General features: G+C 44.7%; 1 protein-coding gene across 2 annotated transcripts in view; it reads left to right on the top strand.

The window, feature by feature from the left end:
- The window catches only part of CCDC24 (coiled-coil domain containing 24), a 1,158,678-nt gene that overhangs the window by 277,644 nt on the left and 863,512 nt on the right, over positions 1 to 17,522 (top strand). For both annotated transcript variants that reach the window (XM_069642308.1, XM_069642309.1), the window contains exon 4: positions 5,916 to 6,088. In XM_069642308.1, coding sequence (XP_069498409.1) covers positions 5,916 to 6,088 — 173 coding nt within the window. The remainder of the gene's footprint in view (positions 1 to 5,915; positions 6,089 to 17,522) is intronic.

The raw sequence follows: 17,522 nt of genomic DNA on the forward strand, positions 1-17,522 counted from the left end.
TTAACCCCCCCCACTTAAACCACATATATATGTGGGGGGGGTTAGAGTATAATATTAATGAGGGTTGCGGGGGTCCCCCCCCACATATATATGTGATGTTAAGGGTTAAAAAAAAAGTTGTCTGCATTTTCGGCCTTCGCAATAACAATGATAATGATGTGTAGATCCGATCCATAGAAAGAGCTGAGAATTGAGCGGGCACCGCTAATTAGCTTTATTTCAAAAGTGAGTTTTAGGTAAAATAGTATTACTTCTGGGGTGCAGCCCACTGACCTGTGCTACTGTGTTAAAGCACAGAGGAAGTAGACGACATGAAAGAGACCTAGGCAATGTTGCCTGCGGTGCGGGCCGCACACCCTTAAATCCCTTGGGGATTCTTCAAATATTACCACAATTTAGTAATCCAGTTTGGAAGGTATTTGATTCATAAATTATATGATTTATTCGTTAATCTTCACACATTGGTATATTGTTGCTTTTTTATGAGCAAACATCATTGAGTGGCCAAAGCATTTCGGACTGTGTAGTCCTTCATCAGGGCCTTGTCTAATCAATATGGCAGCCAAGTTTCATATCAACAGTCACAATAATGAAAATGTGATCAAAAATCAAATGACACATTATAGAAGATACGTTATGACTAACAGGGTATCCACATACATAAAGATAAAACATACACAGAAAAGAGAAAAAAATAAAATTTTCATTAAGCATATATTTCACCACAATATTCTGTTTTACTATCACATTTAATTTGTAGTGTGTTATCACTTTGCTGAATCTTACCCTTAGTGCTTGTGGTTGCATGCATACACTATGAATTACGTGCTCCTCATGTAAAAATCACCATGTTGTCAGAGCGAATCTCTTACCCTTATTTGGCGTGAAAAATGAATGTTCTATTGTTGCGCTAATTATCAAAAAAGCTAAACATATGTGGGTGCCTGCAATAAGATGGCAATATCATGCAATTCGCAAATATGCATAAGGGGCAACCCTTTTAAAATGATGTATGTGAATGCAATACGTTGCAGTTCAATGTACAGCTGAGTCGTCATAATGCCGACACTCGCCTAGACCTGTATGAACATAGTAGCGTTATTAAATTCAAATGGAGTCCAAATGCGGAATCTTAATTGCTCCTATCTCTGCTGATAACTCTTACCTTTTAGGCAGCGTGAAAGCTGTCTTGCGCTTGCTCGTTGCCGTACGCTATCATCTAACAAAATGAGCGAGCGTCTTTGCTGTAATAGCAAAGCTCCGGTTGCTACGGTAACTGCCACACTCAACATGGAAGTATGTCTGTGTGTTGGTGGCCATTTTGCAAGGGGTAAATATTTAGTAAACATGCTGTGTGTAAACGTGATGGTTAAAAGAAATATATAGTGATGTCTTTGTAGGTTCAAGGTGCAAAATAAGTACTGACCTAATTGGAAATAAGGACATTACAAAAAATTCCGGGCCAAAAAACGATCTGAATCTTAAAAAAATGACTATAAGGCATTGTGTGAAATGAGTAGAATAATAGCAATGTATATAATATTATACTGCTTATCATGAACCTTCTACGAAATATAGTAGCTGGAGGATATTATCGAGAGTGTGATAGTTAGTAGTATAGTGATATCACGTGATGTACATGTGATATCTAAAAGTACTGCACCACACACCGTGGGTAATAATAAGCAGCGCTCAGATACCTGAGGGTTCGTAGCGCTATATAAATGCCAAATAGAAAATGTATGAATTACCAAATTTTACTGATTATTGAACATAGTTAAAGATCTAATTATGAGTATATCGTGTGGGTCAAATGCTGAGAATGCTATAGTGTTAACGAGTACCAAAAACGTTTAACTCAATTAATGGTCTCTGATGCCAAAGCTTCTTGAGTTAACAAGATGTGTAATCTGCACGGTCAAACTGGTGTAACTAGGAACGAATTATAAGAAACAGTTTAAATCGATTCTTCGTTCATCCCTCTGGGTGATAATATGTCCAGTCGATCTATCCAATATGCTTCTCTTTGTTGTCATCTTCTTGGATCAATACCTGATTGGTGATTATTCAGTGTTTCTAGTATTCGAAATCTCAATTGTGCTGCTGTGTGGTGTTTTTGGTTAAAATGTCTGGCAACCGCTGAGTTCATATTCTTGTTACGTATGCAATACTTATGTTCATTCATCCAGATTTTCAGTTTCCATCCAGTTTCCCCTACATAATATAGCCTGCATGGGCAGCGTATACAATAAATGCAGTTCTCAGTATCACATGTTCCAAAGCATCCGAGTTGAATCTTTTCCCCGGAGTGGGGATGTGTTACTGCGGTCCCTTTAATAACATTGTTGCAATTATTGAAGTTTAAACACGGGTATGTTTCCTGTTGTTTGTGCTTCTGATGTGTGTTTCTGTTATCTTTAGTGTTAACAAGAAGGTCACGTAAATTGTTTGTGCGTTGGTACGCAAACACTGGCTTAGTTTGAAATAATTCTGTAGTACGTTTGTCGCTGGTGAGTATGGCCCAATGTTTGGTAATGCATCTCTTTATTTGTGCACTCTGGGTTGAGAATTTAGACACAGACACTATTGCTGGAGCATCTTTCTTTGTTTTTTGTTCAAGTGTGCTAGGTCTGGTCTTGGCTGCTTCCTTGAACAATGCTTGATCCAATTCCTCATGGTTATATCCTCGGGCAAGTAGTTTGTTCTGACGTTTATGTAGTTCTTGGTTTAGCTCTTCCTGGTCACTGATGATCCTTTTAAGGCGTAGCATTTGGCCATATGGTAAGTTTCGCAATGTATTCTGTGGGTGGAAACTCATGCAATGCAAAAGGTTGTTCCTGTCTGTCGGTTTAGTATACAGTGAAGTGGTAATCTGTTGTTGATTGACTTAAACTTCCACATCAAGATAGTGGATGTTGGGATTGCCAATCTCTGCAGTGAATTGTATTTGTGCATCAATTTGGTTGATGTATAAGAAGAAATCTTTCAGTGACTCTCTAGTTCCCTTCCATATCCCGAAGATATCGTCTATGTATCGTAACCATATTTTCAATTGCTTTTTCCACTCCTTTTTACCGAGAATATGCTTGGTCTTAAAATGATACATAAATGCATTAGCGTATGAGGGTGCCATGGTCGCTCCCATCGCAGTGCCAGACTTTTGAAGATAATATTCATTATCGTAAGTGAAGCAAGTGTTCATGGAAATAAAGGTGAGCAGAGTAAGAATGAAATCTTTGTAAGCTCCTATATTTCCTTCCTGTAATAGGAGCCATTCTACTGCTGATTGTCCAAGGTCATCAGGTATGCTAATGTAAAGGCTGTGGAAGTCTATTGTAAACAGGATATCGTGTTCTTCTAATTCAATCTGTTCAAAGATGTTCAAGAAATGAGTACTGTCTTTAACATATGTAGTTGTTATTTGTATAATAGTTTGCAGAAAATAGTCAATATAAGTACCTAGAGGCTGGAGTACTCCTCCTGTGGCTGCCACAATTTGTCTGCCTGGTGGGATAATCAAGTTCTTGTGAATCTTTGGGAGCAAATAAAAGTGTGGTGTGTTAGGTCGAGGATTTTGTAGATATTGTTTGGTTTTGTGTAATCATTCCTAATTCTTCAGCTCTTGTAAGTATGGATTCCAAGTTAGTTTTGTTACTGTTAATCGGATCATGGTCTATTTTTGCATTCTTTTTTGTAATCCTCTGTGTTGTGGATTACTAATGCGCCTCCTTTGTCTGCTGGTTTTATAGTAATCTTCTCATCTGTGTATAATCCCTTAATGATGGCCAATTCACCTCTACTATATATTTGGGTGTACCAAAGTGTATTTTCTTCAGGTCTGCAAGCACCATCTTCTCAAAAATATCTACTGCAGGAACAGCGATAGGGGCAACAAAAGTGCTTTTAGGTTTAAATTCTACCAGTTCTTCAAAATTTGAGTCTTCAGGATGTTCATTTTCCATTTCGGCGAAAAAAACTTTCAGTTTTAACTTTCGTGTAAGTTTGTGTAACTCTACTTTAGTGTTGAACAAATTGGTACTGTAGGTCGGTACGAATTTCAAACCTTTGTGTAATACTCTATTTTCTTGATGGCTAAGAATCCTGATGGAGATGTTGACTAATAGGTTATCCATGCTTGGTATCTCGTCGTTACTCCTGGGACTGTTTCTCTTCCCCCTCCTCGTTCTCTTCCTCCTCTGTTGCTGTCTAAAAAAGGTTGACTATTTCTTCTTTCTCTAGATCCACCTTCTTCTGTTCTGTCACTGCTCCCTGACGCTTGTGGTGGGTTTTGAGGCTTTTCGTCTCTACTGGAGTCAGTATCTGAACTGCTCTGGTTGGTATGAGGTTTTTTAAATTGAGATGGTTGATTTTGGCATTTCTCTGCTCAAGTGTAGACCTCGTCCCTCAAATAGTCGAACGTGTCGTGTCGAAATTTACATATCTTTCTTGCCTCTAGATCTGATTTGTAGCTTTCCAATCGTTTGTTGATATCTGTGAGAATATCTAAAAAAAAGTTTCCTCATTAGTAAGTGCAGTGATCTCCTGAGTTAGGTCTTCTATTTCTTTCTCTAAGGTAGACAGATTAGTTGACAATTCTTGGATGGTAAGGAGATTTAGATCGAGTGAGCATCTGTTAAGGATCTGCTCCCACTTTTTACAAATTCTTTATTTTCTTTGCACAATGTTGGTTTGAGACCGATTCTTAGCCCTCGAGGGATACGTTGGGCTTTGTAATAGCGTCCAAGTGTTACTGCATGCAGTTTTTTTGATTGATTTCTTTACGAATGAGGTACTCCAATTGTTTAATCTTCTTATGGGGATCTGTGTTTGTCGTAGCTGAATTAGTGTCTTTGATTAGAACAAGAATGGTGTTTGCTTCATCGGCTGAGAAGCCTAAAGTGGTAGCTTGTGAGTCTGTTAGTTTATCAATTTCTTCATATGACATTCTTGCGTGCCACTGCTCTGAATTACACGAAGTGTGAGGTACAGAGAAAGAGCTGAGAATTGAGCGGGCACCGCTAATTAGCTTGATTCCAAAAGTGAGTTTTAGGTAAAATAGTATTACTTCTGGGGTACAGCCCACTGACCGGTGCTACCGTGTTAAAGCACAGAGGAAGTAGACGACATGAAAGAGAACTAGGCAATGTTGCCTGCGGTGCTGGCCGCACACCCTTAAATCCTGTGGGGATTCTTCAAATATTACAACAATTTAGTAACCCAGTTTGGAAGGTATTTGATTCATAAATTATATGATTTATTTGTTAACTCACACATAATAATTCATATAATTTATGAATCAAATACCTTCCAAGCTGGATTACTAAATTGTTGTAATATTTGAAGAATTACCACGGGATTTAAGGGTGTGCGGCCCGCACCGCAGGCAACATTGCCTGGGTCTCTTTCATGTCGTCTAGATCCGATCCATGTCATATCCCATGTGCGTCAAGATGGTGAATATCGTTACCTGGTATCTTCCCAGACTCCACCACCTGGTTTAGTTGTACTACTTAACAAAATTGAGCAATCCTCAATAAATTAAGTAATCGCATGTGATGAAGCAGCCTCTCCTCAAAAAAATCTAACTGTGAGTTAACTTGTGGACTACGAGAGCTGCTGATAAACCTTAAGATGCATGGACCTGAGGAGGATTGAGAATTGTGATAGACTTAGAAAGACAATGGAGGCTGGCAATATTGGGACGTGAGTAACAAAATGAAAGATCGGTCTTTGAGAGACAAAAATAGAATAAGTCGAAATCGACCTGTCCTAATTAAGACCAAGTTGATGTTTTCTTTATATCCTTATGCCATACTCGCTGTCCATCAGGTCTGTTTTGTAATGAAATTGGGAGCCCAGGCTATCACAGTATGAAGCACTGTATAATAAACATAGATGTACACATTATTTTCCAGGTGGAGACTCTGCTGGAGCTGTTGAGGGAGTTGCGGTCTACGAGTGCCTCACCACACCAACACTCTAGCAGTTGGTCAGTGCTTGCTGATCCACCGGCCATCAAGGACATGGTGAAGCAGGAGATCCGAATGCTGTTGTTCAGTGTACGGCAGAAGGCACGCAAAGAAGGCAGGTACGCTCACTTCTCTGATAAGGCACAGGTTTGAATTGACATCTCCGGACATCTGTGATGAAGGATTAATAGAACACAAGAGATGGGAGTAAAGTTCAACACCTTTATTTTGAAACACTAGAATGGTTGGCTGGTCCTCCTGCCTCCTGCTTAGACTTGGCTTCTGCCAGGGTTGGAGATATGATATGATATAAGTAATTTTAGAACGCGATGTTCAAATGTCAGTCAGTCGGCTTCCATCGCCTTTTCCTCTGGTTCTGGGCCCAGCAATTATCTGAGCTATAACCATAAGCAGACTTTCTGCTTTTTCTCTCCCCCAGGGTCTGGGCTCTGGCATTGGCTGAAAATGTTTCTCGGCAGGATTTTAGGTACTGCTTCTTCTCTTGGTCTTGTCTCTTACTGGCGCGTTCTGACCTCTGCCTGCCTCTAGGTCGAAATCCTGGTCTGACACCCCGCATGCCTCAGCCTGGGGGATTTTATAGGCAGTTGATAGGCTTGAAGGTCTAATGGGCACCTATAGGTGTTTGTCCATTCCCCCCACACCCACCTTGTGATTGAGTTCTGCCTTTCATCCCTGTTGAAATCCTCAGGAGCCCAGGATCCCCCCCTTTCATTTTGTTGTGGTGGTTGTAGTAATTCCCTTTCTTTCTTGATTGAACGTCATTAGTCTGTTCAGAGCAGCAGTAGTGGGTTTAGAAACGCGTGCCGCCATTTTATACTGGGGCAGAATTGTAGGTCTGCTTGCATTACCTGTTCATGGCTCTGATCACCCCCTCATTGTGCTTTCAATCAGTGCACGGGTCACTACGCTTAACCTCGAGATGTTTTATGGGGCTTGAGGTGGAATCTCTATTTGCTCAGACGAGCACTAGTGACTTGGGGAAATATACTTTAGCGATATATATATTTAGGTGCTCGCCCTGATGGTTGTGAGCACGTTTTTCTTGATTGCCTCCCGGCGAGATGTGGCAATGGAGTCAGAAGGATTCTCCGACCTACCATGCGTCCCTATGTAATGCATGGGACAGTTGCCGTCCCTTACTTCTATACTGACACATGATGGTCTTGGGAATAAGGAGGGGCTCTGCAGGATCCCGGGGGCACCCCCCTACCCCATGTAGTTTGACGCATAGGCATCTCTGGACCTTGGAGCACCCTTGTATTCCCACGGCAGGCGCAGGCAATGTGACTGTCACACCACTCCAATTTTTTGTATAGAGCTGTGGAAAGTTGACCTATTGTTAAACCATTGTTTTCATGTGGCCTTCAGCATCCCTGAAAAATGCACGTGTTGCCTATAATTTCTCTATTCCAAATCATTCCTCATCTGCCCTATTAAGGTTTTGAAAATTGCTACTGGGGGCTGCTAGATTTTGGGCATTGGATCTTTTCTCTGGAATAGCCTCCCCTTTTTTTGGTTGAACCTCTGCTAAGCATTTCTTTGAGAAAAGAAATCGTAATACTTTCCTGCTCCCCCACCTTCCCCTCGTTAGTCGTGCTTGTGATCCTTCATGTTGTTAAAATGGCCATTTCCCCAAAGCTGGACGATGGCAGTGGGCTGTGTGCAGAGGTGCCCGGTGTCATCTATGGAAGCCAAAACCTGCCATAAATTAGCCAAGCCGCTTGTTATTTATTATATCTTAACCTGCATGCTCTAGGAGTTAGGATATGATATGGCATTTATAACGCGCCTATTCACAAGTGTTTCAAGGCGCGAGATATGTACCATATGTTGAGAAATGCCTTAGTTGCAAGGGTTACACATGAACAGGTCTATTAATTCCAATTTAGAATTGGATGCTAATTAGCACAGCTTACTCATGGGCTGTGCATTTCAGACATTCCTGGCCTGTGATGAGATATTAAAAACAGTCAGAACCTATTTGCTTTTATTAAAAAAATGACTCGATAGAATTCCTTTCTTCATGTTATGGGTCAGCAATTGTTACTTGGAATGCCCATCTTTTTAAAGTCTTGAGCCGCAGAGTGATATGGTCTGGATGGTAGTAATACTGGCACTGAGAGCTAGGAATAGCTTGTTCTCCAGCATGGTGTCTTAAGCTCATTCATGACATTTTATCACCCCTCTCATTCCCACCCTCCTGCCCCAAGGGAGGATTCTAAAGATGGTAAATGCATCCTATGCAGGAGCTACTGTTATGTGTAAGTAACATTTACTCTTTATTCTGTGCTTGAGGAGGGATTGTGTTCATTGTAGTCGATTATTTTCAATACTAGTACTATTTCGTCATCATATTTCCTTAGTTATAAATCCTACATTTCTTTCGACGTAGTACAAGAACACAATAATACAGACAGTGGTATATACCATTATTTAAAATAAATATCCAGTCATAGGAATACATTGAAAATATTGGCAAAACTGGTGATAAAAACACTGTATTAGGACGGCAAGAAAAGATAAAATGCCTCTCGCATTCTGTCACGTCAGTTCAAAAATGTAAAAAAGGACATTTATCTGAGAAATTAATCTGAGAAATTAATGTTCTCATATTAGAAGAATGGTAAGATACTGAGCGTGAATTTCATAAGCATAATATTTGCCTCGGTTTCAGTAACCATAATAAGTCATTTTCACAACCCCATGCCATTTTCATTGACAAATAGTTATTAAAGTACCTACCATTAGTCTTCTCATTTAAACATGGTATTTTGCCCAATCATTAAACCTCTTTCATTTATTTAATTTATTTATTGAGCATTTGTTAGGCACCTATACAACACAGCAGTGTTTCCGGGGACCGCAAGGCAAAGTGGAGAAGTGAACAAGGGGAGTAAATAACAGTGGCAAAACAGTAATTGTGGTCCTACTAGGCCATGTGGCATTCGGACGTACAAGTGCAGTGAGGTGAAGTATAAGAGATGGGGAAGGGAGGGGAAAGGGAGGCAGCAAGGTATGGACAAGTACTGGTGGGGTCCCGGGAGGGAAGTGTAAAGGGGACCAAGGGGAGGAGGCCACTGGCTAAGTCGGAGGAGTCCCAAGGAGAGGATGCATAGCTGCCAGAAGGGGGCCTGCAAGGGCAGTGTGGAGGGGGAGAGGATGCTGTTGTTGACTCGGTGGAGGGCCTGGTAACCTGTGAGATTCATGTAGGACCAGGCCACCAGTCTCAGCAACAGTGGGTGGATTAGCAGGGGAGGGAAAGAGATAGAGCAAGGCAGAGTGTTTAGAGATTTCCGGAACTTAAGGAGGATCAGCTGAAGTCTGAGAGGGGCAGGAAGGCTGATCCAAAAAGGAGGCACCATGCTAAGAGAGAGACCTGCCCCCCATTCTCTACTTGGAGAAGCATTTGACAAGCAGAGAGTTGGAGAAATAGAGAACTCTAGCAGGGTAGTATTTAGGGAGGGAAAGTTGGAGATAGCATGGTCTCGGGCCCCAGAAAGCCTTTTGGAGGATGCAGAGTGTCTTTAATTTGATCCTCGTGTCCTACAGGAGCCAGTGGACAGATATTAGGCCTGGGGGGATATGTCACTGGGCTTGAGAGCAAGGATACGACTTGCAGCACTATTCTGGATTAGCTGATGGGGTCGTAGAGAGGAAAGGGGGAGATTGAGGAAGAGTCTGTTGCATTAGTGCAGCCTAGATGGGTCCAACGCTCTGGAGACATTGAGCTTCTGGGGAAAGGTGAGAAAAGGCAGAATGCCTTGAACGAGGTGAAGCTGGAAGTGAGCCTTCTTGGCAAGGTCATTGATGTGAGGAGCGAAGGAGAGTGCAGAGTTGAAGATGACCCCAAGGTTTAAAACAGAGTGAGGGTTAATATGGATAATTGGATATTTATCCCAAAACTTGGGCAAATCTAACACTATTAAAATACTCTTAATAAATGTCTTTTGGGAATTTTAAGTCCGACACCATATTGAGGAAAAGCCAAAATAAAGTTGGTCTAATGTAAGCTTCATAAATTACCAAGTGAAGACTGAACTCGCAATACACAGGTTTTGGGGTATGTCCCCATAAGTCGGCCGTGCACAAGATGGCATTGCAAATGTGTGCTGCATATGCCTCTATGGTTAGACTTATGGCCTTTCCGACATAACTCTGTGCAGACTTTAATATGGCTCCACCCCTTGTGTAAGCTTACACTTACTATGGGCAACTTGGTCTGTTCATGACCCATTTTCCATTATTCTTTGGCCTAGATAATTGAAGTCACTGACCTGATTATTTCTCCATTAAACTTTGGGGATACCTTGGATCATTTATTAGGATACCAGGCTACCACAACTGTCTTATTAATATTGAGGCTATGATCTGTTTAGAAATTAGAGAACACTTCCACACGTTTCAACACTTCTAACAACTTTTCATGGAAATCAAGATGGTGCTCTTCAATCATTTTCCGTAATAATGCTCCTCTCCCACTGGATATCTTTTCTAGAAGGGTAGCCTTGTTTTACCACTCTTGTTAGCCCACTACTCAAGTAACCAAATACTGACAGGGATATGGTCTCCTCTTGCTTCTCCCTGGATTTTGACAAGATGTGTTTAGACTAGCATATACCTTTTGCTATACAAAGTATGGGCAACACATATCTGAGTTTCTGAACCCTTCCTTAGCCCCGTTTAGCTGTTGAGGATATTGTATTGTTCTTGGTCCTAGTCTCTCTTGGCTTGGGCAATGCTTGTTGGTATCAACTCTCAACAAAGTATAACCCCTTGGGTTGCTGGGGTTTCCACAGACTCACACCTTGACAGTTAGTCATTTGGCTTTGATACAATTTACTTCTGCTTTTCCCTAGTTCAATATTCAAAATCAACTGGGGAATTACTCTTATTCGTATGCTGCTGCATGGCAATATTTTGGTATTCACAATCACCTTGGAAGATATTTTAACTCGCACGGGAGTACTACTGCTGCTTTTCCCTAGTTCGATATTTAACATCAACTTGGGAGCTGCTTTTACTCATACGTGAGTGCTGCTGCTGTTTTACAATTGTTCGGTATTCACAACCAATGCACAATTGACTTTTACTCACATGCGAATGCTGTTCACTTGTCAAACGTATGCTTCTGCTATGCGAGCGCGGTTGGAGCGCTCTGGGTCCACTGTCTGCCTGTAGACTCGCTGGTTAAGATGGGCAACTCCAATTCCTTCGCTGCCTATAGGGTTTCAGCTGCTGTGGCTTCTCATAACCTGGCAAACTGCTTCCTGGAGTCTGCCTTCGTCCACGCAACTTTACAGTGGAGCTTCTCCCGCTACGGAGGCCCTCTGGTGCACACCAGCCACCAGAGACTGCCTTGAGGCTCCCATATGCACGCCAGTCACCTATAACAGCCTCCTGCATGCTTCCTGTCGGACAGCCTCTGCACTTCAGATTTCTATAGGCACAGACCCTCTTGTCCAGCGATTTCTCTGTCCTCCAGCTTCTGCCTGGGCTGCCAAAACAGACCTGGCTGCTGCTTCTTCTTGCTTCCTCTGCTTCTTTCCAACAACTTCCTGCTCCCTTTGGCCTGCACCTGAAGGTTCTTTGAAGACTCTAAGTCTTCCTCAGTGTGGGTCATTTGACTTAATGATCTGACCACTCCTGCAACACTGCACCACCTCAGCCCTCTTCCCCCTCCCAGTACTCAGAGGATTATGGGACTTGAAGTCCCTAATGGGAAAACTTGGGTTTTTCAGTTTCTGTTGGTTTACTTTAAAACCCCAATGTGTTCCTCATACTATTCTTCAAAGAAATATCATAAGGGTTAGTTATCAGCCATGAATAAAAAAGGGAAAAGCAATTCTGTTAAGCCATTGTTATTCACATATGTCACATATTTCCTTTCACTCCATCTTTGGGTGTTGTTTTTTTTAGCTTTACAGATTTCCTGCATTATAGAGATATTCTGATTTCTTCCGAGGACTAGGAGTTTGATTTTTTTCACCCTTATTTACATCTTGTGGACCAGCAAGATGGTTATCACAAGAAGCCATTACGTATTCTGGTAATGTGGAGCCATCCTCCCTAAAGGAAGACAAATACTGCGTCTCCCACGGATTCCTCCCAACCCCCGGGGCCTTTTCTCCTCCCAGGTGATCCTCCCGCAGAACACCACCACCAAGGTCAGGATCCGAGTGCGTCTGCCTTTCCCTGGCCACATGAGAAGGCTCCCAGGCCAGGTTTTCTGGGGGAATCATTACTGGTTCCTCACACATGTGAGCATTTTAAACAGCACCCTAGTGATCTCAATTTAAAGAACAGCAACTTGATGTTCCTGTATGTAAATTGCTTGCAAAAAGAAAAAATGCATGTTTAACATGTATGTTTGCTAGATTCCCTTCAATGATGTTTCTTTTATATTAATGTGTAAACACGTACATTTTTCTTTTTCAATTGGCTACTTAACGGTGGGAAAATGGGTAGCAGTTAATAACTCTTTCCACTTTGTCTGGAGTGGTTCAGCACTAGTAACATGACTGTGCTTGGTGATGTTCAATTACATTATTTTTCTAGTTATGTAAAAAGTAGGATATGTTTGGCTTCCACGATCTCCCGATATACACACCATCAGACCTATTTGATCACATCTATAATTTCAGAAGCACATACACAGGTATGCCGTCCCCTGGCCACTTGGGAGGAGGTTACCGCTGGGAGATCAGTGATGACTCCACCAGATTCATCACAATACGTAACCCATGGACTGGTCATGGTGAGACAGCGTATAGAAATGCCCATCACTGCTGATATCTGTCTGCAACCCACGGGTGTGCTTCTCTGCAGGTTTGCCGAACACCTTCACCTAACACCCAAATTGGATAAGTTGAATACTGTTAAATTAAGTAGTGATAGCATCTATTATCATAGATCTTGGCAGCTAGAGGACTTCGTCATATGGCGCTATATAATAATGTGATATTATGATCCTCAAGCTGCAACTGACTGTTCTCACGCCACAATCGCTAACGTCATCAAAGATGCCTCGGCCAGTGCTTCAGGACCGGCGACCAGCACAGAGAACGATTCCTGACCCCGAGCCGCCGTGTAGGCCAGCATGCAGCTGTCCATCCAGCCTCGCTCGCCGAACTGCCTGCCGCCTGATACCTACAGCTGTCGCTCGTCTTGAACTCTGTTGCAGAAGCTGAAAAGCGCCATGAAACCGACACTTTCGAGCACCAAGAACTTATACAAGCACAAGGTACATTGTGGTTCTGTCCCCCTGGCCCTTCTCCGAAGGACCCTAGTGACATTTTATGACCCATTGTTCCCTTTGTGTTGAAAGTATCCTTGAACTATTGCAATTAATTACTTTACCGACTACCCTCCTGTCCATATCCAGAGTGCATCCCTTTTCTTTCTTTGAAACTGTTTGTCCTCTGCATTCCTTTACAGGGTGGATTGTATTTTGTAGTGTGTTTAGAACTGTTGTTGTGTATAAATAAAGTAGATATTTTTACTCAACCTTGACTGGACAGTCCCTTTTATCATTGGTTAATAATTGTATTTTCGTTGTGTTTCAACTAAACAACGATCCACAACCTTTCGGATATAAGCCTGCAGTTCCGTCCACGTTACCAAAATTGGACAAGGAGGTTTATAATTTGCTTGTGTTTCCAATCTGTTTGGATCCCTTCTGGTGTGCTAGAGGTGCAGAGCTGTTTGATGGTTTAGAAACCGATATTCTTCCCTGAACCCCTGGTGCCTCGGAAGGTCATTCGTCAGAGCGTCATCATGGCCTAAACTAATACACGTCCAGAAGGCTGCACCTGTCCATCATCCTCTAGTCAGCATCATTGTCCCTTGTAGTAATTTCCAAACCAGCCCTAGACTTGCATGATAACCACTCAAGCTAATCTTCTCTGTGTTGTATGCCACTCGCGGTGTAAATTGGAGAACACTTTGAATGTCACTACCCATGTTGATCAGTGCGGCAAAGGATCCAGGAGAGATTCCCTATTTGCAGAAATGACATGCATGCTTCAAGTATTTATTTTACTTTACTAGATCAGGAGGAAGAATTCTGAGGGCACCAACCTTGGTGAACATGGTCTATTTAGTGCAGCCAGCGCCCAGTTGTCTTAGGCTTTGCCAAGCGAAAACCTTTCAGCTGGTTTCGTGACACTTCCCGCTTTGCCACTCTACCCCACAGGGAGGAGTGGTTCTGGATAGCACCTTTCATCTTGGATTTAATGTCAAGGTTGTACCTGGACCAGCATGAAAATCCAAGCACCAGTGAGACTATTTATTTCGCTCGCCATTGCCTTTCCCATGCACCAGCGGTGTCTGGGGGCAGAAGGCAGTCAGCATCATGCCGTATGCGGCACGGTGGTGTCTACTTCCCCCTGCTATACTGTGGGCAGCGGACTCCCAGTGGCACACCACCCACACCCAGCAGGCAGGCAGTCTCACTTGGGAATGGCCTGTTTTCCTCCTGCTGACCTAGAGGTGAGAGAATCCGAGATGAACAGTGACCGCTGTCTGGGAACAATAGGGGAGCAAGGTCTGCTGGAGATCGGGTGGGGAGAATAAGGGGCCCCTTTAAGTGCCAGACCTGCCCCTCTCCTTGGCAGCTGGCCTTCCCAGTTAACTTGGCCTTACAATGGCCTGCGTTTCCCCAATACAATGGCCCCCTGATTGATCCCTGGCTACCTCGTTCATAGCAACTCTCGTGCGCCCGAAAGCATGCAGTGTGCAGCAGGGGAAGGTGGGGCCGTGTATTAGTGTGGATGCCTCGGGACAATGTCGATGCCCCTCAAGGCCCTGCCCCCCCGATTTTCCATGTTGCTCCCACTTTGTTTTCCCACTTCGACGAGGTGCAATGCGCGGGCCCTCCTCTCCCAGGCACCGAGAGGGGCGAGGTCGGCGAGCATTTATTACGGCCCCTTTTATTGTGATCCTGTGGTGGGATTGTGCTGGCAACGGAAGTGGCATTCCGCACCCCCTTTCTTTATTGTTTTCAGAAGAGCAGTGACGGGGGGCGGGGGGGACCTTTCTGATTGTCTGGCTCTTGGCAAGGTCATCCCTATTGTAGAGCAGTTATAGGTCGAGGTCACGCTTCTTCTGCATGGATGACCTCTAAATGGCCAGGCCGATTAGCCTTTGGTGCCGTTTGCCCCCCTGTCAGCCAGCAACTCAAGTTCTAGTTTCTGGCAGGACTCGGCCGCCGTGATGCAGCTGCCACAGTTTGTGTGATCGATTCTACGCTTGTACGACGTACCTATGCACCGGATTTCAGCATGGCAGTGTCCACATCACTTTTGGTGGTGATCTGGCTTTACGGGTGTGTGGGCACGCCCCTGCAATCGAATGTGGCAACCACCTCCCTCCCCTCTCCCCCCCCCTCCGGCCACTGGCAGCATCCACATCCCATTGGAATATGCTAGGCCTATGCAGCTCTGCTAGCGATCCCTGCTGCAGAATGCATAAATGGCAGGATCCACATCCCATTGGCATATGCTAGGCCTGTGCAGCTCTGCTGGCGATCCCTGCTGCAGAATACAAAACTGGCAGCCTCCACATCCCATTGGCATATGCTAGGCCTGTGCAGTTCTGCTAGCGATCCCTGCTGCAGAATGCAAAACTGGCAGCCCCCACATCCCATTGGCATATACCCTGGCATGTGCAGCTCTGCTAGCGATCCCTGCTGCAGAATGCAAAACTGGCAGCATCCACATCCTATGGGATATACCCTGGCCTGTGCAGTTCTGCTAGCGATCCCTGCTGCAGAATGCAAAAGTGGCAGCATCCTCATCCCATTGGCATATGCTAGGCCTATGCCGCTCTGCTAGCGATCCCTGCTGCAGAATGCAAAACTGGCAGCCCCCACATCCCATTGGCATATACCCTGGCATGTGCAGCTCTGCTAGCGATCCCTGCTGCAGAATGCAAAACTGGCAGCATCCACATCCCATGGGATATACCCTGGCCTGTGCAGTTCTGCTAGCGATCCCTGCTGCAGAATGCAAAAGTGGCAGCATCCACATCCCATTGGCATATGCTAGGCCTATGCCGCTCTGCTAGCGATCCCTGCTGCAGAATGCAAAACTGGCAGCCCCCACATCCCATTGGCATATACCCTGGCATGTGCAGTTCTGCTAGCGATCCCTGCTGCAGAATGCAAAACTGGCAGCCTCCACATCCCATTGGCATATACCCTGGCATGTGCAGCTCTGCTAGCGATCCCTGCTGCAGAATGCAAAAGTGGCAGCATCCTCATCCCATTGGCATATGCTAGGCCTATGCCGCTCTGCTAGCGATCCTTGCTGCAGAATGCAAAACTGGCAGCCCCCACATCCCATTGGCATATACCCTGGCATGTGCAGCTCTGCTAGCGATCCCTGCTGCAGAATGCACAACTGGCAGCATCCACATCCCATGGGATATACCCTGGCCTGTGCAGCTCTGCTAGCGATCCCTGCTGCAGAATGCACAACTGGCAGCACCCTCATCCCATTGGCATATGCTAGGCCTATGCAGCTCTGCTAGCGATCCCTGCTGCAGAATGCACAACTGGCAGCATCCACATCCCATTGGCATATGCTAGGCCTATGCCGCTCTGCTAGCGATCCCTGCTGCAGAATGCACAACTGGCAGCATCCACATCCCATTGGCATATGCTAGGCCTATGCCGCTCTGCTAGCGATCCCTGCTGCAGAATGCAAAACTGGCAGCATCCACATCCCATTGGCATATACCTCGGCCTGTGCAGCTCTGCTGGCGATCCCTGCTGCAGAATGCAAAACTGGCAGCCTCCACATCCCGTTGACATATACCCTGGCCTGTGCAGCTTTGCTAGCGATCCCTGATGCAGAATGCACAACTGGCAGCATCCACATCCCATGGGATATACCCTGGCCTGTGCAGCTCTGCTAGCGATCCCTGCTGCAGAATGCACAACTGGCAGCACCCTCATCCCATTGGCATATGCTAGGCCTATGCAGCTCTGCTAGCGATCCCTGCTGCAGAATGCACAACTGGCAGCATCCACATCCCATTGGCATATGCTAGGCCTATGCCGCTCTGCTAGCGATCCCTGCTGCAGAATGCACAACTGGCAGCATCCACATCCCATTGGCATATGCTAGGCCTATGCCGCTCTGCTAGCGATCCCTGCTGCAGAATGCAAAACTGGCAGCATCCACATCCCATTGGCATATACCTCGGCCTGTGCAGCTCTGCTGGCGATCCCTGCTGCAGAATGCAAAACTGGCAGCCTCCACATCCCGTTGACATATACCCCGGCCTGTGCAGCTTTGCTAGCGATCCCTGATGCAGAATGCAAAACTGGCAGCCTCCACATCCCATTGGCATATACCCTGGCATGTGCAGCTCTGCTAGCAATCCCTGCTGCAGAATGCACAACTGGCAGCATCCACATCCCATTAGCATATGCTAGGCCTATGCAGCTCTGCTGGCGATCCCTGCTGCAGAATGCACAACTGGCAGCATCCACATCCCATTGGCATATACCCCGGCGTGTGCAGCTCTGCC

This window comes from Ambystoma mexicanum, chromosome 1q (assembly GCF_040938575.1).
Source record: "Ambystoma mexicanum isolate Mex_15411 chromosome 1q, UKY_AmexF1_1, whole genome shotgun sequence".
Classification (NCBI taxonomy): domain Eukaryota; kingdom Metazoa; phylum Chordata; class Amphibia; order Caudata; family Ambystomatidae; genus Ambystoma; species Ambystoma mexicanum.